General features: G+C 47.1%; 1 protein-coding gene across 2 annotated transcripts in view; it reads left to right on the top strand.

Annotated features, from left to right (window-relative positions):
* ADCY1 (adenylate cyclase 1) overlaps nt 1-23,407 on the top strand; it is a 153,940-nt gene that overhangs the window by 35,869 nt on the left and 94,664 nt on the right. For both annotated transcript variants that reach the window (XR_011499643.1, XM_014828339.3), the window contains exons 3-4: nt 7,111-7,229; nt 14,391-14,502. Coding sequence is in view for 1 of the 2 variants with exons in the window: in XM_014828339.3 (XP_014683825.3) it covers nt 7,111-7,229; nt 14,391-14,502 (231 nt within the window). In the remaining variant the exon portion in view is untranslated. The remainder of the gene's footprint in view (nt 1-7,110; nt 7,230-14,390; nt 14,503-23,407) is intronic.

The following is a 23,407-nucleotide window of genomic DNA, read 5'->3' as shown; positions in this document are numbered from 1 at the left end:
TTCTACTTTGCACGATGTTCTCAAGGTGCGTCTACATTGTAGCCCATGTGAGTGCTTCATTCCTTGTTACGGCTGAAGAGTGTTCGACTGTATGGATGGGCCACATTCTGTTTATCCATTCTTCAGGTGATGGACATCTGGGTTATTTCCACTTTTTGGCTGTTATGAATAATGCTGCTGTGAACATTCATGTGCAAGTGTTGTGTGGACCAACGTTTTCATTTCTCTTGGGTGGACATCCAGGTGTGGAGTCGCTGGGTTGTATGGTAACTCCATGTTAGCATTTTGAGGAACTGCCAGACTGCTTAGAAAGTGGCTCCACCACTTCACATTCCCACCAGCAAGGTATGAGGGTTTTCTCCACATCCAGAATCTGTGTTTTTCTTTTTTTGAAGAAGAAGAAGATTAGCCCTGAGCTAACTGCTGCCAATCCTCCTCTTTTCACTGAGGAAGACTGGCCCTGAGCTAACATCCCTGCCCATCTTCCTCTACTTTATATGTGGGACGCCTAGCTCAACATGGCGTGCCAAGTGGTGCCGTGTCTGCACCCGGGATCCGAACTGGCGAACCTCAGGCTGCCGAAGTGGAACGTGGGAACTTAACCACTGTGCCACTGGGCCGGCCCCAGAATCTGTGTTTTTTAATTCACCTTTTTATTTTGAGTGTAGAGTCACACGTAGGTGTAAGAAACAATACAGAGAGATCCTGTGTATCCTTCACCCCATTTTCCCAGTGGTAACATCGTGCAGAACTAGTACACGACGTCACAGCAGGATGTGGACATCCGTACAGCCAAGATGCGGAACCATCCATCCCCACAGGGATCCCTCATGCCGCCCTTGCACAGCCACTCACCCTCCCTCCTCCCCACCTCTGATCTTAAACCTGGCAACCACTAATCTGTTCTCCATTTCTACAAATGTGTCATTTCAGGAATGGACTGTAAGTGAAATCAGGCAGTGTAGACTTTGGGGATTGGCATTTTTCATAATCCTCTGGAGATCCATCCAGGTTGTTGCTGAATCAACAGCTCATTCCTTTACTGCCAAGTAGTGTTCCACGGTGGGGAGGGACCGCTATTTGCTTAACCACTCACCTGTTGAAGGACATCTTGGTCCTTTCCACTTTGGGGCCAGTACAAATAAAGTTGCTATGAACCCTCATGTGCAGGTTTTTGTGTGAACATACATCTTAATTGCTCTGGCGTGAATGTCTAGGAGTGCACTTGCTGGCTCGCATGGTAGTTGTATGCTTAGTTTATTAAGAAATTGTGCAACTGTTTTCCAGAGTGACTGTACCATTTTTCATTCCTGACAGCAAAGTTTGAGGGATCCTGTTTCTCTGCATCCTTGCCAGCATGTGGTGATGTCACTTTTTTATTGAAACAGTTTTGATAGGTGTGTGGTAATGTATCATGGTAGTTTTAATTTGCATTTCCCTGATGGCTGTGATGTGGAACATCTTTTCATGTTATTGTTTGCCATCTCTGTGTCTTCTTTGGGGAAATGTTTGTTGATGTCTTTTGCCCATTTTCTAACTGGATCTATCTATCTATCTATCTATCTATGTATCCATCCATCTATTCACAATCTCTCTCTGTATATATCCATCCATCTATCCATCCATCTATCTATCCATCTATCCACCATCCATCTATGTACCCATCCATCCATCTGTCCATCCATCCATCCATCCATCCGTCTGTCCATCCATCCATCTATCTATCTATCATCTATCTTTTACTGTTGAGCTTTGAGAGTTCTTTATATATTTTAGATACTAGTTCTTTGTTGGATGTTTGTTTTTCAAACAAATCCCCCCAGTCTGTAACTTGTCTTTTGATCCTCTTAACAAGATCTTCGCAGAGCAAATGTTTTTAATTTTGATGAAGTTCAGTTTATCAACTTTCCCTTTTATGGATTGTGCTTTTGGATCAAAAACTCTTTGCCTGGCCCCAGATCCCAAAGATTTCTCTTATATCTTTTCTAACAGTTTTATAATGTTATTATTTACATTTAAATATATGCATAAGGTGTGAAGTTTAGATCAAGGTTTGTTTTTTTTTGCTTATGGATGTCCAGTTGCTCAAGCACCATTTGTTGAAAACACTATGCCTCCTCCATTGAATTGCTTTTGTGCCTTTGTCAAAAATCAGTTGGGTGGGGCCTGCCTGGTGGCGTAGTGGTTAAGTTCATGCACTCCATTTCGGCGACCCAGGGTGCACAGGTTTGCATTGGATCCTGGGCACAGACCTAGCACCACTTGTCAAGCCATGCTGTGGTGGCATCCCACGTGAAATAGAGGAAGATGGGCACAGATGTTAGCTCAGGGCCAATCTTCCTCACACACACACACACACACACACACACACACACACAAAAAATCAGCTGGGCATATTTGTGTGGGTCTGTTTCTGAGTTCTGTGTTTTGTTCAGTTGCCCTATGTGTTTATCCTTCCACACAGTCTTGATTATTGTGGCTATATCATAAATCCTGAAATCGAGTAGAGTGATTCCTCCCACTTTGTTGTTATTTCTCAAAATGATTTTAGTTGTTATTATTTCTTTGCCTTTCTGTATAAGTTTTAGAATAATCCGGCCTATATCTTCCAAAGACTTTGCTGGGATTTTGATAGGATTTGTGTTAAGCCTGTCGACTTGGGGAGAATTGACATCTTTACTATATTGTGTCTTCCAGTCCATGAAAATGGTATGTCTCTCCATTTATTCAGATCTTTTTTAACTCTTCAATCAGTGTTTTGTAGTTCTCAGCATGCAAGCCCATTACTTGTTTTGATAGATTTGCACCTAAATATTCCATTTTTTGAGTGATTTTAGATATTGTATTTTTAATACTAGTGTCCTATTTTTTGATTAATATTTGCATGATATATTTTTTTCATCTTTTTCCTACAACCTGCTTATGCTATATTTTAAGTGAGTTTCTTGGTGACACTGCATAGTTGGGTCATGTTTTTTTATCCACTCTGCCAATCTCTGTTTTTAAGTTTTTATTTAGAACATGATAGAGCTTAAGTCTATCACTTTATTTTTTGCTTTCTTGTTTTTTTCTTTTTTTCACTGCCTTCTTGTGTGTTACTTGAATATTTTTTTAGAATTCAATTTTGATGAATTATTGTGTCCTTGAGTATATATTTTTGTATAGCTTTTTTAGTGGTTGTTCTAGGTTTTATATTATATATACATAACTTACTTACCATGTCCTAGTGTTGTTAACATTTTACCAGATAGAGTGAAATGTAGAAGCCACTCCTCCATCCTTGTCCCTCAAGCTCATTTATGGTAAACTTGTCTTAAATATTTCTTCTACATACATTAGAGCCACATCAGGCAGTGTTACAGTTTTTCTTTAACCATCAAACAATGGAGAAGGAAAATCTATTGTATTTATGCATAGTTTTCTCTTACCACATTCTTTCTTCCTTCTTGATGTTCAAAGATCCTTTTCTCCTTTTATTTCTGTTTAGAGGACTTCCTTTAGCCATTCTTTTAGGGCAGGTCTGCTGGTGGCAAAATCTGTTAGTTTCCCTTCACCTAAGAATGTCTTGGTTTTCCTTCATTTCCTGAAGGGTTCTGGGTTGACAGAACACTTTTCTCTCAGCACTTGAAAAATGATGTGTCTGTCACTTTCTTGTGGTCTCCATGGTTTCTGATGAGAAATCTGCTCTGATTCAAATTGTCTTTCCTCTGTAGGTGAGGTATTGTTACTCTCTCACTACCTTCAAGGCTTGTTTTTCGTCTTCAGTTTTCTGAAGTTTGACTATGTTGGCGTCTTGGTGTGGATTTCTTTGGTTTGTCCTCTTCGGTATTCTCTCAGTTTCCTGAATGTGTAGGTTTATGTTTTGGTGAAATTTGGGGAATTTTCATCCATTCTTTCTTTCTTTTTTTGGTAAGTACAATTCGTCCTGAGCTAACATTTGTTGCCAATCTTCTTCTTTTTCCTTTTCTCCTCAAAGCCCCAGCACATAGTTTTATATCCTGCTTGCAAGAGATTCTAGTTCTTCTATGTGGGATGCCACCACAGCATGGCTTGATGAGTGGTATGTAGGTCCATGCCCAGGATCTGAACTGGTGAACCCCGGTTCTCCAGAGCGGGCCATGCAAACTTAACCACTTGGCTACAGGGCAGACCTCCAATCCATTATTTCTTTGAATATTTTTTTTAGCCACCTTCTTTTTCCTCTTCTGTGACTCCATTGACAAGAATGTTAAATCTTTTGTTATAGTCCCATGAGTTCCTGTGTTTATTATTATTTTTTTTCAGTCTGTTTTCTCTGTGTTCAGTTTGGGCAGTTTCTATCGTCCTGCCTTCAAGTTCACTAAGCTTTCCTCTGTTCTTTCCATTCTGCTCTTGAGCCCATCTGTCGAGCTTTTTATTTTAGGTTTTTTTTTTTTTTTTCCAGCTGTAAAATTTCCACTTGATTCTTCTTTATATCTTCTATTTCTTTGCTGGAGTTCCTGTTTTTTCATTTTTTCAAATGCACTTATGGTTGTTCATAGAATCATTCTTACCATGGCTGCTTTAAAGTCTTGCTAGTTATTCTAATTATTGTGTTATCTTGGTGTTGTTTTGTGTTCATTGATTGTCATTATTCATTTGTTAGATTGTTCCATTTCTTGGTATGCTGAGTGATCTCCAGTTGGAAACTGGACACTTGGAGTATTATGTATGAGGCTCTGTGTCTTATTTGGACCTTGTGTTTTGGCTGGTTTTCTGTGACTTCACTTGGCAGAGGAAAAGGGGGCCATCACCTCGATACTGCCAGGTTTGGGTACAAGTCCAGGCTCCACACTGGGCCTCTGTGGGGACTCGATGGAGAAGGGTTCCTCCTTACTGCCATGCAGGAGAGAGAGTTTTGGCACCTGACTGGGAGGGAATAGCAGGAGAGCCCATGGTCTCCACTGACTCCATGGACTTGGGGGTCATGTGTCATCAGCCAGAAAGGCTGAACTCCTAATGTGGCCTCTCTGACACCCCAGTGTGGGGTTGGTGCCTCCTCACAGCCTGGGGAGTGTGGAAGTTTGCAGATTTTTCAGCGGTTTGCCTGGAGTAGAGCGATATTGTCTAATAGTTTTCTTCTCCTGAGGCTGCCCCTATCTTGGTGCTTTGGCCAGAGAGAGCCGGCTTTTGTTGGAACTTACTGTTGTGTCTCCTGGCATTTCTGGGTACTCACATCTCCAGCACTCATTTGGGGATATGTGAGGCAAAAAAAAAGACCAGGGCTTCACCACTCTGGTGTTCCTCAGCTCTGATGTCTCTGCCTCTTCCCTCTGCCTTTCAGAGCCTTCTGATGACTGTTTTATGTGTGATGTCCAGGACTTAGTGGGAGGAACAGGGAAAAGTACTTCTCCATCTTCCCAGAAGCAGAGTCCTCACTATTGTTATTTAAATATCTAATGTTTATTAAGAATAGCACATTTATTTTAAGTCACATTTTGATAGTCAAGATAAGTGTACTAAGGCTTTTGCGTAGCCTTCATAGGATGCCGGCATACTTTGTATGACCCATGTTCATAAATTTGTCCCTCTGATTTCTGGCTCTATATCTTACTTCCTGGCTAGAACTTATCAGTGCTATGTCTGCTCCTGATGAGGTTTATGCTGCCTGGGGCTTAGGACGGGGTCTGAGATTGGGTGCAGGTTTCAGGTAGTATCTCTGTGATGTCAGTGAGCTATTTCATCCCAGGTTGTTTGCTGTTTCTTGTTTTTCATCAGGGATGGGTGCTTGATCTTGTCAGTTGCCTGTTTTGCTCCCTATGGGAAAGGTTATGTACTTCTAGTCTTGGTTATTAATGTGTGTTGGCTTTAGGTACCATCACTAATCTTGTGGATGGAGCTAATTGCTGAGCCCTTGATCAGAAATACAGCCTGCTGTTAGGAACTTCAAATGACAATGATTGATACAAGTGAGAGAGCTATTTTCCTCTTGTATGCAAATTCCAGGGCAGGCATTTTATGGTTGATGTGGCAGGTTTGATTCATGCAACCCTCACAACCCAGTATCCATCTAATTAAATGGTCTTCCATTGCCACTGTGTGGGTTTCATCCTCATGAACCAAGGTGGTGGGTAGAGATCCAGCCATCATGGCTATATCCCCACAACAGCAGAAAGGAAGGGAAGAGGAACAAGCTGTCTTTAAGGAATATTCCAGAAGCTCCCACATGATCCTTCAACTTCTGTCTCCTTGGCCACATCTAGCTGCACAGGAGGCTGGGCAATGTAGTGTTTATTCCAGGTCATCAAGTCCCCAGATGAGAATAAAGGGCTAGATTGTGGTGCTAGAGGTGGAGAAGGGATCCAGGGACAGTGGCTGACTGCCACAGCCATCTCTCCCAGCACCCTGTGCCCCAGCCCACTGTTCCCCTGCGCTAGGGGCTGCATGCCCAGGCCTCCAGCAGCCTTCTCCCTCATCCTTTGGGGCTGGCACTTGCTGGCCCCCAGTGCTCTCCCATCATCTCTTGAGGTCCAGGGCTGGTCAGAGTCCCCTCTGCTTTCTTCCTGGTGTAGCCCCTTGGTCTGTGACTGACTCAGCTTCCCTGCTCTAGCTGCAAATTGTGCAGGGAAGCTGAGGTGGTGGAGAGACCAAGAGTCCCCAAGGTCTTCCCTCAGCTGGGGTCCCCAGAGGTGGCAGTTCTCTCAGGAGAGTGGTTCCAGGGGTGCTGAGAGAGGGGCTTGTGGAGAATACTGACTGTTAAGGGAGGTGTGAGATGGGCCGTGTTGGGGAGTGGGGTGCGGAGTGAGGCTGGGCCTGGTTGGAGGCAGTGGTGTTTCCTCCCTGTGACCTGCAGCTCACTAAGCTGGGGCGCATGAGCAGGCTGGGTGTTCTGGAGGTGATGCCAACACTTGCCCAGTGCCTTGGGAGTGAGTTGCCTGTGCAATGATAGTCCAGATCGGGGTGTGGACCCAACTAAGCTCCCGAGGCCAGGCAGGGTCTGCCGGACTGGACTGTGTGCCGAGCATGCATGAGGAGGGTCTGCATCCTCTTGTTCAGGGCAGCTCCTCAGCACCAACCTCATTGGGGTGGGCGCATCAAGGAAATGCAAGGGAGGACCCTGCTGTATCATGCAGGCCCATCTTTCCTGTCCAGGAGCGGCTGCTCATGAGTCTCTTGCCCCGGAACGTCGCCATGGAGATGAAGGAGGACTTCCTGAAGCCCCCCGAGAGGATTTTCCACAAGATTTACATCCAGCGGCATGACAACGTGAGGTAGGACTGGCACTGGCCTGGTGGTGGATTTAGGGAGCTGAGTGGGAGGTGTTGGAGTTGGAGGTGATGTTGGAAGTACAGGTGATGGTGGAGGTGGAGGTGATAAAGGAGGTAGAAGTGATGGAGGAGCTGGGAGTGATGGCAAAAGTGGGAGGTGTTGGTAGAGGTAGGGGTAATGGAGGAGGTGGGGGTGATGGAGGAGGTGGGGGGTGGTGGAAGAGGTGGGAGTAATGGAGGAGGTGGGGGATGGAGAAGGTGGGGGTGATGAAGGAGAAGGGGTGATGGAGGAGGTGGGGTGATGGATGAGGCGGGAGGTCATGCCTGGAGGTGGAAGATGATGATGGAGACAGGAGGTGATGTTATAGAGTGGAGGTGATGGCAGAGGTGGGCAATAGACCCCAGCTGTGAGTAGGGGAGGAGGCAGGTGTGAGTCCGGAGGCCCAGGTGAGCACCTGCCAGGCAGAGAAGCAGGTCCCATGGGAGCAGTGGGGCTGGTGGCTTCTCAGGTGATTCATGTCACAGCTGCTCTTTTCCATTATTTCAACACCTTTTATTTCCTGTGTTGGCTAGAGAGGGTCAGAACTCTGTCCCTAAGCCAGGTTTGGGCAGTGGGACATTCTGGGCTTGGAATTTGCTTGTATTGGGTTAATAGCTGAGCCTTATTCTCACTGGCGCCAGGGGCCTTCTCCTCCTCTCTGTTCATCTCATGACAGCCCCGGGAGGTAGGGGTTGTCATTCCCATTTTGCAGGTGGGGAAGCTGAGTCCTCAGAGTGAGCCAGCTTGCTCCAGACACTCTGAGGTTTGCTTCTTTGTTTTTAAAGATTCTGTGAAAAAGCATTTTATCCTCTTAAATTGTGCATTCCTTTTCAAAGTACTTGCAAGAGCTGAGTGTGGCCTGTTTGGGACTAGTGCTTTCCATAAGTGTCTCTCAGGTAGGAGATGGTGGCTTGAAGGAGGGAAGTGCTCTCCATCCATTCTTGCTGTTCTTTGCTGGCTCTTCTGGCTGTTGGTGTCAGGCCTCCCTGTTCCCTAGGCGTCTGCAGACACAAAAGGATAAGAAAAGCCTCATTCTGTGTGTGTTAAGCGCTGTAGACCAGGTCCCTACAGCCGGTACTCATTCATCTGAAATGAACCAAGGCCTGCTGCTGCCAGCCCCTCCCCATCAGGGCCCCTGCCACCCCCCTGTGCCAGCCAGCGTGGCTAACTGCTGTCTGGTGAGTGCACCCACTCCCATCATCGTGCCTCTTGGTGAGGACCAGTGTCATCCTCCTGCAGAGGGGTGCAATGAAGTCAGGCGGCGTTAAGGCCCAGTGTGTGGGGCCAGCATTTGAGACTAGGCAGGACAGGCCTCCCTGCTGGATGCTTGGTTTTGTTTAATGTCATCAGATCCCTGTGATCCACAGGAACTGTCACCTCCACCTTATAGGTGAGGAAATAGTGGTTCAGCAAAGTGAGGCGAGTGTGCAGGATTCCCTGGCCAGTGAGTGGCAGGGCTGGGGCTGGACCTGGGATTGGCTGATGCTGACGTCTGCCTAGACTTTTCCTATTTGTCCTCTACCTCTCCTTACTGGGTAAGGACACAGTACAGTGACCCAGCCCCCTGCTGAGAAGACCAAACCACCAGAACGTTCCAGGGAGCACTTCAAGGGGGCAGAGTTCCCACAGCAGATAAAGAATCAGACATCTGGGGCTTCAGGTGGAGGGGGGCTTATTGCATGGGTGCCCAAATGCCTTTCCCTCCCTCTCCTCTGACCTGGGACAGCAAATATAGGTGTGGTGAGTCACCACTTCCCTTGGCTGCCGAAAAATCTGCCCCATGTTCCCTGGTGGGAACCTTATTCCCAGCAGCTAGTGGACTGATGTGCTGGATGCAGGCACAACAGCTGTGAGATAGGAGAGGAAGCTTAGGCTCCCTGTCACCCATGGTACTAGATCCATCCTAGCCCTTCTGGCCACCTTCCAGCAGGGGTCAGAAATGTCTTTCTACAGCCTAGATAGAAACATCTCATTGTCCTCCCTACAACCCTTGTTAGAATCCTTCAGTGCTTCCACATCACTCCAGAATTAAAGTCTAAACTCAGTATACCATTCACACGTCAGCTTGCTGATGCCATTGGGAATGGTGGAGTAAAGATATCTGAAAATCCTCTCCTCCGTAAAGGCAATGACAACAGTGGCAAAAATGATCAGAATCAACATTGTCAGAACACTGGAAATTAACCAAAGTCTCACAATAATTCAGGAATGTTTATTTAAGAAAAACAGGTAAATCTTGCTAAGAAGAGTGAGCTTTGTTGAGTTCTAACTTGCCCTGTTCCATCCTCCCATCTCCCCAGTGCCACGATAGCTCTGAAAACCAGTAGCTGCAGTCACAGTGAAAACCTGCAGCCTGGTAGCCACTGGAGGAGGCAGAACCAGGTTGTTGCTCTTTCAAAGCTCCATTCTCAGAGAACTGTCATTATTTGACAGTCTGGAAATTCCCTGGAAAAACCCACTCACAGGCCTGTCTTTATTTGAGCTGACTCAAAGCTTAGTGTGAACAGCCTTTTGCCCCAGGACATTTGTTGAAAACAGTCAGTGGCAATTGTTTGACATCAGAGCTGCCTTTGGCAGTGATAACAGTTGAGGCAAGTAGCGAAGTATTCAAAAACTTAAAGGAAAAAACTGAGGAATGAGATGTTCATCAGGTGCTTTGAATAGCTCTGGGAATATTTCTTGGAAGCAGAAGACCATGCACAAGCATAGGGATGTGCATATACTCCAGAAAGGCCTGAGAAGGATCCCAGCTCTCACCTCTGGCTGGCCATGAGGCTCTGCACATGCAGGAAGTGAAGGCTAAGGAAGAGTTGTAATCTGCCTGGCTGGGTGTTGCTGGCATGCCCCAATATGCACATAAACCTCACTGTCAGAGACTGAGGGACTTATTGGCTGCAGGCATGTAAGGAAATTTCTGTCCATTCATTACCTGACCACTAAGCTAATGAAGCAGAGACTTTAGTGGCTTCACACAACAAAGAATACAGACTTTACAGATTTAGTTCAGAAAAGTCACTAAATGATAACATAAACAAACAGGAACAACAAGTCCTGAGGTGGAATTACCTGATTTTCAGAGTTGCCACATTATGGTATCCAGTTTTCAATTAAAATATATGGGACATGCAAGAAAACAAGAATGTATGGCTCACACTAGAATAAAAATGCAATCAACAGAAGCTGTCCCAGAGGAAGCCCAGCCATTGGACTTGTCATATAAAACTTTAAATCAGCTATTTTAAATATGTTTAAAGAACACACTGTGCTTAAGTAAAGGAAAGTGTGAGAATGCTTTTTCATCAAATAGAAAATACCAATAAAGAAATATAAATTATAAAAAACCAACCAAGTAGAAATTTCAAATTTGAAAAATGCAATAACTAAAATGAAAAATTTGTTGGGAGAAGCTCAGCAGCAGATTTGAGCAGGCTGAAGAAGGAATCAGTGAACTTGAAGATAGGTTGATTGCGATTACCCAGGCTGAAGAACAGAATGAAAAAAGGGTGAAGAAAAATGATCAGAGCCCGAGAGACTTGGGGGACACCATCAAGTGGAGCAACACACTCATAGTGAGAGTCCCAGAGGAGAGGAAAGAGAGAAAGGGGCAGAAAGAATATTTGAAAAAATAGTGGCCAAAAATGTCCCAAATGTGGTGATAAACATGAGTCTATACATTGAAGAAGCTCAATTAAAATAAACTCAAAGAGACCCATACCTAGACACATCATAATCAAATTGTGAAAAGCCAAAGACAAGGAGGGACTCTTGAAAGCAGCAGGAGAGAAGCAACTCCTCACACACAAGGGAGGCTCTATAAGGTTTTAAGCAGATTTCGCATCAGAAACCATGGAGTGGGATGGCACACTCAAGGGCTGAACTAAATAGACAGGAATTCTGTATCTAGCAAAAATCACAGCAGCAGCACCTGCTGTTCCTTCTGCCTGGAGCCCTCTTCTCCCAGTATCTTCATGGCCCCCTCCCTCCTCCCTTCAGGACTCAAATGTCGCTTGACCAGTCCTAGTTAACATCGCTCACAGCTTCACACCCATCTTTTCTGCTTTATGTTTCCCCACAGTCCCTCTTGTCACCTTTGACACACTGTCAGCATCTATGTCCCCCAACTGGAATGGAAGCCTTTTGCAGGCACCGATGTTTGAATCTTTTGTTCATTGCTAAACCCTGACCACCTAGAACAATGCCCAGCACATAAATCCTTCCATAACTATTTGTTGTATTATAACACTTACAAATTATTATAAGTAGTTATAAGCAATTGTTGAGCTCTTATCAGGTGCAAGGTATTAGTTTAAGGGCTTTATGTTTGTTAATCCATTTAACCTTCATAATTCCATGAGATGGACTCTAGTCTTGTTCCCATTTTACGGAAGAGAGGACTGACGTGTGGAAGTGTGTGATAAGTTGCCTGGAGTCCTATTGTAAATGTTGGAGCTGGGCAGCCCCACTGGAGTCTGAGCTCTAACCCCTGCACCCCTCCTGCCCTTCGTTGGATGACTCTCAGGAGCCTCTCATCCTGGAGACTCATGCTCTGCTGCTTACTGTTTGTACCCACATCCTAACCAGTCTGCATCCCTTGGCTTTTGACAAGTCATTGTATGGTTTCTCACCCATCTTAGTTTTACACATGCTATTTGTACTTCTGAACCAATCCTTCCTTCCTCCCTCCCTCTCTCCCTCCTTCTTTCCCTCCCTACTTCCTTCCTTCCTCCCTCCTTTCCTTCCTTCCTCCTTTCCTTCCTTCTTTCCTTGCTTCCTTCCTTCCTTCCTTCCTTCCTCCTTTCCTTCCTTCCTTCCTCCTTTCCTTCCTTCCTTCCTTCCTTTCTTCCTTCCTTCCTTGCTTTCTTCCTTCCTTCTTTTCTTCCTTTCTTCTTTGTTTGGATAATTCCTGGGTGGCCTCCAGATCCTGCTCTAGCCTGGCTGCATCAGCGATGTGGGTGTCGTGCCCTCCTGCAGAATTCTGGGCTTCCCATATCATTGCTTTACTGGAATAAAAAGAGCAATCAACAGAAGCAGTCGAAGCTTCTACTCTGTTGAAATTGTTGATGTGTCTGCCCCTCCCTGCTCTGAGCCTTCTACTCCTGGCTGTTGAGCTCCTGAGGAGAGGCATCTGGCATGTATGAGGCCCTCCACATGTGCTTGCCTCTGTGAATGGAGGGTGTCAGGGTGCTTCAGCGGAGGAAGTTTCCCACAGGTAGTCGAGGAGGAGGACAGGCAGGGCAAACACTCGGAGCTGTCCTAGCATGGGGGTTGGCAGCGCTCAGTTGGTGTTCGTGGAACTGAATGAATGACCGGAGACTGAAAAGCCAGTGGATAGAGAAAGGTGCACGAGTGAAGTATTAGTTATAGAGTGGAGAAGGAAGGAAACAGTGACGGGTTCTCCGGGATGTAAATAAGCCTGAATTTTGTACCAAAACAGAAGAAAACTGTGTCATCTCTCTCCCCCAACTCTTGCAGTTCCTTTTCTCAGCTTCCCAGCATCAATTACTGACACTTCTAATATCCTAGACACCCAGTTTTGACTCATTCATTCATTCATTCGCTCAGAACACAGACACTGATCCCCCTTGCTCTGTGTTAGATGCTGTGAGAGGTACGAGTCAGGGTCGGCATCCTCAAGCTTCTCACAGTCTCAGGGATGCTGTCCTGCAGTTAGGGGATTATGACAGGATGTGAGGCTTGTTGTGGGGTAAACACGGCAGCTCTCTGCGCATGATGGGCGGGGCATGGGTGCTATGTGGTGGGGTGATGGCCTCATCAGGGAGAAGCCTCTCTGAGATGTGGGTGCCACTTTCTGCGTGTAAAGTGGGTCCCCACTTTCTGTGTATGATGCGAGCCCTCACTTTCTGCCTATGATACTGGTCCTCGCCTCCTGCCTATAACAAGGACCCCCACTTTCTGCATATGATGTGGGTCTCTGCTTTCTGGCATGAGATGTTATTGCGAATGCAGATCTGAGTTAAGATCTGGCATCAGGAATCAATATATGAACACAATTGTGTCAAAAAAGCAAAATACTGTAATTGCACACCTCTTTATCCACTTAAACTGGAGGTGCACATTCAGGTCTCGCAGACTCCTTCAGTGTCCCCACGTATATGATCTCCCTCGTCCCTCACGGCTGAGGATGTTTTTGGCTCCTGGTGACAAAAGTTAGCTTTGCAGTGTCTTCTAGAGTGAGGGGCTCGCTTTCCCCTGGGGAGGGAGGTCTGGAGGGGGCACCTGGGCACTGGTCCAGCGGCTCTGTGATCAGGCCCCTTGGCCTCTCCCATGTGGGTTCAGAGGGGTGCCTTGTCCTGAGATAGGCCCCTGGTCATATCTCCCTCGTCCCTCACACGTATGGGGACTTGGGTCGCTTGGAGGACTCTTCAGGAAGACCCCAGCTTCTCCTAAGTGCACGGCTCAGGGAGGGCTCTCCATTCTTCTAAAGCTCTCTGTCCCACTGTGTTGTTTCACTCTTTAAGACTTTTAAAGTCTTGGTGGTATCCTGGAAGATGGCTCTGCGCTGTGGGTAGGCACTGTGTTGTTTGGACTGACCCAGGCTCTGTAGTAAATGGACACCTGGCATAGAGAGGCTCTACCCAAGAGAGGTGGGTCCCTGCCCTCGTAGCTGGCCAAGGGGCGGCCCCTCCTGCAGCACAGTAATCCTTTGTGAGCTCTGACAGTGCCCCAGCCTTGTGTTGCCTGCATCAGCCGGCAGGAGGGGAAAAGAGGGTGCCAAGGGCTGCTCACTTCTTAGAAGATGGCACTTCTCCTCACGTGCCACTGGTCATGACCCTGTCACGGGGCCATCTCACAAAGGGATGGACGTGGAGCTGCTCCCCCGTGTCCTGGGAGGGGTCAGCAGGAGCTCTGAATGGCTCCAGTGTTTACTGCCTCTGTGTCTGTGTGGGAGTACCACAGCTTCTCCCTGCCTCAATTTTCTCACCTATAAAATGGGAACAAAGCAGCCTTCATTTCCAGCCTGTGTCCAGGAATAAATGGGGAGCTCTATTTTAAGGTGACTTGTAAAGCTGAATGTCTACGTGATGCCAGGGGGTTGTAAGTTGTCTCAGAGGCTGGCTCCTGTCCGTGTGTGGAGGGCAGCCTGGCACCCCTTTCTCTTGCAGCATCCTCTTCGCAGACATCGTGGGCTTCACGGGCTTGGCGTCTCAGTGCACGGCCCAGGAGCTGGTGAAACTCCTCAACGAGCTCTTCGGCAAGTTTGATGAATTGGCCACGGTAAGCGCAGCCTCCCCTTTGTTCAAATGTAATTTGAATTACTTCTGGGGTAAGGACGTGCCAGGTGGATTCCCGTGTTAGAGGTATGACCTAGACTGATTGCGAAGCGGTTTTGCCCAGCATGGCTGTGAGTCACCCATTGTTTTAGCCTCGCTCTTCATTGGTTTGCTTCCTGGGACATAAGTGTTGCATTTGCAGATAAGAAAATTCTTGCACTGGTGCCCTCAGCATGTACAATAAAGGGTTCCAGGCGGGAGATGCTGGCTGTGTTGTGAGGCTGTGTGCAGGTCCAGATCTGCCTGCGGGCCACCTCCCTGCCTTCTGCCCCGTGGCAGACGTAGCTGGCCGTCACGGCCCCTTGCCGAGGCCTGCCTTGGTGGAGGGCTCTGTGGAGCAGGTCTGCACTGGCCCTTGCCCCGGGCCTGCCACTACCTGGCCTTGAAACTTGCCTGCTGGGGGCCAGTTGGTGACAGCTCATGATGCCAGGACCCCTCACTGTGGTAGGCTGTTTGCTGGGGTTTTGAGACCTTTCTGTGACAGGTCACATCCAAGTCCTGCAGAGGTCAAGCCAAGCCCGGACTAACAGCTTCGGCTTGCAGCATGCAGGCTGCCCACCTGCGACACCCACCTTCTGTGCCCTGAGAAGACATCGGGGGATGTGAGGACATGGAGCCAAGTTCACCTTCCTGTCTGGCCTCGCTAGAAGTGGATGCAGAGGGGCCCTGAGTGGGTGGTTGTGAGCGGGAGGGAGAGAACCTTTCTCAGGGGAGGTGGCAGTAGAGGTCTTGGAAGAAAAAGTGGGCGTGCCCCGAAGAAGGAGGTGAGGCGAGGACCCACAGCCGGGCCTGGCCCATGCAGCGGCCAGGAGTCGTGAGGAGAGTGCCGCCTGCGTGCAGAGCTTGGTGAGGGGGCCACGCGGGCTGCAGACTCGGGCCTGCCCCTGGGCGGAGCACAGAACACCACGCCCCAGAACTTGCCCTAGACCTGTAGGCCGAGTTGTGGCAGTCATACTGGGCTGAGGACAGCCAGGTTGGCTGTACCTGACAGTAGTCTGGGGGACTAAGGGTGGGTGGGAGACCACTGGGCCGCCTGCTGCAGACCCCTGGGTAGGTAAAGGAGACAGGTAGGATGGGGAGGGGGTTTGAACAATTGTGGACGCTGCCCCCCTCAAGATTCCCTCTGGGGTAGTAGGGCTCCTGAGATGTCCAGTTGTAAGGTCCCTGCTTGCTCCTGAGTGGGTCAGGGTTGGAACCCTTTCTCGTGTGGCACCCCATGGATAGCCTGGGCCAGTGTTCTGCAGGACCCCATTTGGGAAAGGCTGCTCATCTTCCTGAGGATGAAAGTAGGAAGCTGGCTCTCCACTCGGGGCTGAGTTCCTTCTGGCTGTGGAGGCGTTTCGCAGGGTGGGAGCTGCCCTGCTGCAATGCTCAGGCAGCCTGTGTCCGGGCAGCCACTGCGCTTGTTCCTGGAGCGCAGCTGTGGCTCGGTCCAAACAGATGCCACCTTGCCTTCCTAGGAGAAAGTCTCCAGGGTTTCCTGCCCCACCAAACAGAGACACTGTGCTTTCGGGGAAGCATCAGGGACGAGCGGAGGGTCTGAGTGTGGCCCGTGCCTGCCTCTGTGGCTCGCTGTCACGGCAGGCGCTCTAGCCCCTTCTGCATTTGGGGCAAGATGAGTGTTTTGTCCAGTGCCCGGCAGGAAGGTTAGGGGCTGGTGACTGGCAGAGGGTTCTACCAGTGTGCACGGGAGCCTTCCCAGGCCTGCCCCTTCCTCCCACCCCCTCATGAGGAAGCTTCTGGATGAGGGTCCCCCTTGGCCCACTGGAGCCTTTTCTCTGGGCACGTGCTGCCAATGGGAGGGGCTGCGCCCCTCATCGCCCCGTTTCCATCTGTCTTCCCAGCAGCTGGAGGTCAGCATCATGGTCCACGAGGGGTCGGGACCTCCTTAGGTCAGTGACTCGGTGGTAAGCGGTGTCACCAGGCTGCCCCTCCACTGTCCCCAGGAGACCCCCCAACTCCAGGTCTCTAACAACGGCCCCTGCCCCGCTACCCACAAGAAGGTACAGGAGCCTTTATAGATTCTCTACTCATCCATCATCAGATACCCAATTTGCAAATATTTTCTCCCTGGCTTTGGCCTGTTTATTTTCTTAACAGTGTCATAGGAAGGGCAGTATCATGGTTTTTATGAAGTCCCATTATCTGTCTCTTCTTTTCTGGATGGTGGCATTCCCAGTGGCAGGCAGTCTGCTGACCTGCCCCATGTCTGCTTGTGCTGTCAGAGCAGATGCAGGGCCTGGCCAATTCCGGGGGCTGCAGAGATGGACTCTCCCCTGATGGCAAAGCATGTAGTGGAGACGTGGCTCCCGGGAAAGCACAGTCTGGGTCTTGTTCCCAGGATGAAATGGTGACTTGGAGGTTTCCTGTCCTGTCCTCTTCTTCATTGGCTTGGAATACAACTTCAGCTGTCGCTTTGCCACTTTCTGTTTAAAGCAGCTGCTGGTGCGGCTCCTTGAGTGCCACCTGATGCTCGAGGCCTGTGCCCTCACCTCAGCCCAGCTGGGGCCTCTTGGGCTGCATCCCAGCTGTTCCATCCACTGTCCCTTTCTGTCTGCACCACCACCTGGGGTACCTGTGGCGCGGGGTCCATTGGGCCTATTCTGCGGGTATCACATGCTCCCTCAGAATGTCTCAGTGTTCCAAGTGTCTCCTCAAATCATAAGATTTGCCTTCTTTTTTTGGGTTAAATTTGTTCCTGGGTATTCTATTCTTTTTGATGTAATTTTAAATGGGATTCCTTTGTTAATTTCTCTTTCTGATAATTTGTTGTTGGTGTGTAGAAACACAACAGATTTCTGTACATTAATTTTGTATCCTGCAGCTTTACTGAATTCATATGTTCTAACAGTTTTTTTTTTAATGGAGTCTTTAGGGTTTTCTTTATATAATATCATGTCATTTGCAAATAGAGACGGTTTTCCTACTTCCTTTCCAATTTGGATGCCTTTTTTTTTGCCTAATTGCTCTGGCTGGGACTTCCAGTACTACGTTAAATAAGAGTGGTGAAAGTGGGCATCCTTATCTTGCTCTTGATCTTGGAGAAAAACCTTTCGTCTTTTCACTGTTGACTATGATGTTAGCTGTGGGCTTGTCATGCCTTTATTACATTGAGGTACATTCCCACTATACCTACTTTGTTAAGAGTTTTTATTGTAAATGGATGTTGAATTTTGTCAAATGCTTTTCCAGTATCTATTGAGATGATCATATGATTTTTAACTTTCATTTTGTTAATGTGGTATATCACGTTGATTGATTTCCAGATATTGAACCATCCTTGCATCCTTAGAGTAAATCTCACTTGCTCATGATGTATGATTCTTTTAATGTAGTGTTGAATTCAGTTTTCTAATAGTTTGTTGAGAATTTCATCAGGAATATTGGCCTGTAATTTTCCTCTCCTGTGGTGTCCTTGTCTGGTTTGGTATCAGGGTGATGCTGGCCTCATAAAATGAGTCTGAAAGTGTTCTCAAGACCTCTTCTACTTTTTGGAAGAGTTTGAGAAGGATTGGTATTAATTCTTCTTTAAATGTTTGGTAGAATTCACCAGCAAAGCTATCTGGTCCTGGACTTTTCTGTGTTTGGAGACTTTTGATTACTGATTCAATCCCCTTCCTAGTAACTGGTCTGTTCAGATTTTCTATTTCTTCATCATTCAGTCTTGATAGGCTGTATATTTCTAGGAATTTATCCATTTCTTCAATTGTTGTTCAATTCGTTGGTGTTTAAGAGACTTCTCTTTTTATTCCCTATTTAGCTCTTTACCAGGCCGCTTATTTGTGTTTGGGATACTGGATTAAATACTTTTATCAAGAGAAGTGCACACAATCTAGGGAGCAGATGCTGCACACGTTGGAGCCGTGTGGTGGGTTGGCTGAAGTAACAGACATGTTGATGTGTGTATGTGTACGTGTGTGTGAGTGTGTGCATGCATGTGATCGTGTGTGTATGAGTGTGTGCCTGTGTGCACCTGTATACATGTGCGTGCCTGTGTGTACACATGTTAATATACGTGTGAGTGTGTGCATGCATGTGATCGTGTGTGTATGAGTGTGTACATGAGTGCACCTGTATACATGTGCGTGCGTGTGCGTGCACACATGTTAATATACGTGTGAGTGTGTACATGCATGTGATCGTGTGTGTATGAGTGTGTACATGAGTGCACCTGTATACATGTGCGTGCGTGTGCGTGCACACATGTTAATATGCGTGTGAGTGTGTACATGCATGTGATCGTGCGTGTATGAGTGTGTGCCTGTGTGCACCTGTATACATGTGCGTGCATGTGTGTACACATGTTAATATGCGTGTGAGTGTGTACATGCATGTGATCGTGTGTGTATGAGTGTGTGCACCTGTATACATGTACGTGCATGTGTGTACACATGTTAATATGTGTGTGAGTGTGTACATGCATGTGATCGTGTGTGTATGAGTGTGTGCCTGTGTGCACCTGTATACATGTGCGTGCATGTGCGTGCACACATGTTAATATGCGTGTGAGTGTGTACATGCATGTGATCGTGTGTGTATGAGTGTGTGCACCTGTATACATGTACGTGCATGTGTGTACACATGTTAATATGTGTGTGAGTGTGTACATGCATGTGATCGTGTGTGTATGAGTGTGTGCCTGTGTGCACCTGTATACATGTACGTGCATGTGCGTGCACACATGTTAATATGCGTGTGAGTGTGTACATGCATGTGATCGTGTGTGTATGAGTGTGTACATGTGTGCACCTGTATACATGTGCGTGCATGTGTGTACACATGTTAATATGTGTGTGAGTGTGTGCATGCATGTGATCGTGTGTGTATGAGTGTGTGCATGTGTGCACCTGTATACATGTGCGTGCCTGTGTGTACACATGTTAATATACGTGTGAGTGTGTGCATGCATGTGATCGTGTGTGTATGAGTGTGTACATGAGTGCACCTGTATACATGTGCGTGCGTGTGCGTGCACACATGTTAATATACGTGTGAGTGTGTACATGCATGTGATCGTGTGTGTATGAGTGTGTACATGAGTGCACCTGTATACATGTGCGTGCGTGTGCGTGCACACATGTTAATATGCGTGTGAGTGTGTACATGCATGTGATCGTGCGTGTATGAGTGTGTGCCTGTGTGCACCTGTATACATGTGCGTGCATGTGTGTACACATGTTAATATGCGTGTGAGTGTGTACATGCATGTGATCGTGTGTGTATGAGTGTGTGCCTGTGTGCACCTGTATACATGTACGTGCATGTGTGTACACATGTTAATATGTGTGTGAGTGTGTACATGCATGTGATCGTGTGTGTATGAGTGTGTGCCTGTGTGCACCTGTATACATGTGCGTGCATGTGCGTGCACACATGTTAATATGCGTGTGAGTGTGTACATGCATGTGATCGTGTGTGTATGAGTGTGTGCACCTGTATACATGTACGTGCATGTGTGTACACATGTTAATATGTGTGTGAGTGTGTACATGCATGTGATCGTGTGTGTATGAGTGTGTGCCTGTGTGCACCTGTATACATGTGCGTGCCTGTGTGTACACGTTAATATACGTGTGAGTGTGTGCATGCATGTGATCGTGTGTGTATGAGTGTGTACATGAGTGCACCTGTATACATGTGCGTGCGTGTGCGTGCACACATGTTAATATACGTGTGAGTGTGTACATGCATGTGATCGTGTGTGTATGAGTGTGTACATGAGTGCACCTGTATACATGTGCGTGCGTGTGCGTGCACACATGTTAATATGCGTGTGAGTGTGTACATGCATGTGATCGTGCGTGTATGAGTGTGTGCCTGTGTGCACCTGTATACATGTACGTGCATGTGTGTACACATGTTAATATGCGTGTGAGTGTGTACATGCATGTGATCGTGTGTGTATGAGTGTGTGCACCTGTATACATGTACGTGCATGTGTGTACACATGTTAATATGTGTGTGAGTGTGTACATGCATGTGATCGTGTGTGTATGAGTGTGTGCCTGTGTGCACCTGTATACATGTGCGTGCATGTGCGTGCACACATGTTAATATGCGTGTGAGTGTGTACATGCATGTGATCGTGTGTGTATGAGTGTGTGCCTGTGTGCACCTGTATACATGTGCGTGCATGTGTGTACACATGTTAATATGCGTGTGAGTGTGTACATGCATGTGATCGTGTGTGTATGAGTGTGTGCACCTGTATACATGTACGTGCATGTGTGTACACATGTTAATATGTGTGTGAGTGTGTACATGCATGTGATCGTGTGTGTATGAGTGTGTGCCTGTGTGCACCTGTATACATGTGCGTGCATGTGCGTGCACACATGTTAATATGCGTGTGAGTGTGTACATGCATGTGATCGTGTGTGTATGAGTGTGTGCACCTGTATACATGTACGTGCATGTGTGTACACATGTTAATATGTGTGTGAGTGTGTACATGCATGTGATCGTGTGTGTATGAGTGTGTGCCTGTGTGCACCTGTATACATGTACGTGCATGTGCGTGCACACATGTTAATATGCGTGTGAGTGTGTACATGCATGTGATCGTGTGTGTATGAGTGTGTACATGTGTGCACCTGTATACATGTGCGTGCATGTGTGTACACATGTTAATATGTGTGTGAGTGTGTGCATGCATGTGATCGTGTGTGTATGAGTGTGTGCATGTGTGCACCTGTATACATGTGCGTGCATGTGCGTGTACACATGTTAATATGCGTGTGAGTGTGTGCACGCATGTGATCGTGTGTGTATGAGTGTGTGCCTGTGTGCACCTGTATACATGTGCGTGCATGTGTGCGTGTACACATGTTAATATGCGTGTGAGTGTGTACATGCATGTGATCGTGTGTGTATGAGTGTGTGCATGTGTGCACCTGTATACATGTACGTGCATGTGTGCGTGTACACATGTTAATATACGTGTGAGTGTGTACATGCATGTGATCGTGTGTGTATGAGTGTGTGCCTGTGTGCACCTGTATACATGTGCGTGCATGTGTGCGTGTACACATGTTAATATGCGTGTGAGTGTGTACATGCATGTGATCGTGTGTGTATGAGTGTGTACATGTGTGCACCTGTATACATGTACGTGCATGTGCGTGCACACATGTTAATATGCGTGTGAGTGTACATGCATGTGATCGTGTGTGTATGAGTGTGTGCCTGTGTGCACCTGTATACATGTACGTGCATGTGTGTACACATGTTAATATACGTGTGAGTGTGTACATGCATGTGATCGTGTGTGTATGAGTGTGTACATGTGTGCACCTGTATACATGTACGTGCATGTGCGTGCACACATGTTAATATGCGTGTGAGTGTGTACATGCATGTGATCGTGTGTGTATGAGTGTGTGCATGTGTGCACCTGTATACATGTGCGTGCATGTGTGTACACATGTTAATATGCGTGTGAGTGTGTGCATGCATGTGATCGTGTGTGTATGAGTGTGTGCATGAGTGCACCTGTATACATGTACGTGCATGTGTGCGTGTACACATGTTAATATGCGTGTGAGTGTGTACATGCATGTGATCGTGTGTGTATGAGTGTGTGCCTGTGTGCACCTGTATACATGTACGTGCATGTGTGCGTGTACACATGTTAATATACGTGTGAGTGTGTACATGCATGTGATCGTGTGTGTATGAGTGTGTGCCTGTGTGCACCTGTATACATGTACGTGCATGTGTGCACACATGTTAATATGCGTGTGAGTGTGTGCATGCATGTGATCGTGTGTGTATGAGTGTGTGCATGAGTGCACCTGTATACATGTACGTGCATGTGTGCGTGTACACATGTTAATATGCGTGTGAGTGAGTGTGTGTACATGCATGTGATCGTGTGTGTATGAGTGTGTGCCTGTGTGCACCTGTATACATGTACGTGCATGTGTGTACACATGTTAATATGCGTGTGAGTGTGTGCATGCATGTGATCGTGTGTGTATGAGTGTGTGCATGTGTGCACCTGTGTACATGTGCGTGCATGTGCGTACACATGTTAATATGCGTGTGAGTGTGTACATGCATGTGATCGTGTGTGTATGAGTGTGTGCATGAGTGCACCTGTATACATGTACGTGCATGTGTGCGTGTACACATGTTAATATGCGTGTGAGTGTGTACATGCATGTGATCGTGTGTGTATGAGTGTGTGCCTGTGTGCACCTGTATACATGTGCGTGCCTGTGTGTACACATCTTAATATGCGTGTGAGTGTGTACATGCATGTGATCGTGTGTGTATGAGTGTGTGCACCTGTATACATGTACGTGCATGTGTGTACACATGTTAATATGCGTGTGAGTGTACATGCATGTGATCGTGTGTGTATGAGTGTGTGCATGAGTGCACCTGTATACATGTGCGTGCATGTGTGTACACATGTTAATATGCGTGTGAGTGTGTGCATGCATGTGATCGTGTGTGTATGAGTGTGTGCATGTGTGCACCTGTATACATGTACGTGCATGTGTGCGTGTACACATGTTAATATACGTGTGAGTGTGTACATGCATGTGATCGTGTGTGTATGAGTGTGTGCCTGTGTGCACCTGTATACATGTACGTGCATGTGTGCACACATGTTAATATGCGTGTGAGTGTGTGCATGCATGTGATCGTGTGTGTATGAGTGTGTGCCTGTGTGCACCTGTATACATGTGCGTGCATGTGTGTACACATGTTAATATGCGTGTGAGTGTACATGCATGTGATCGTGTGTGTATGAGTGTGTGCATGTGTGCACCTGTATACATGTACGTGCATGTGTGTACACATGTTAATATGCGTGTGAGTGTGTGCATGCATGTGATCGT

The sequence above is a fragment of the Equus asinus genome, chromosome 1, assembly GCF_041296235.1.
Source record: "Equus asinus isolate D_3611 breed Donkey chromosome 1, EquAss-T2T_v2, whole genome shotgun sequence".
Taxonomy (NCBI): Eukaryota; Metazoa; Chordata; class Mammalia; order Perissodactyla; family Equidae; genus Equus; species Equus asinus.
This window is presented reverse-complemented; position numbering and strand designations above follow the sequence as displayed.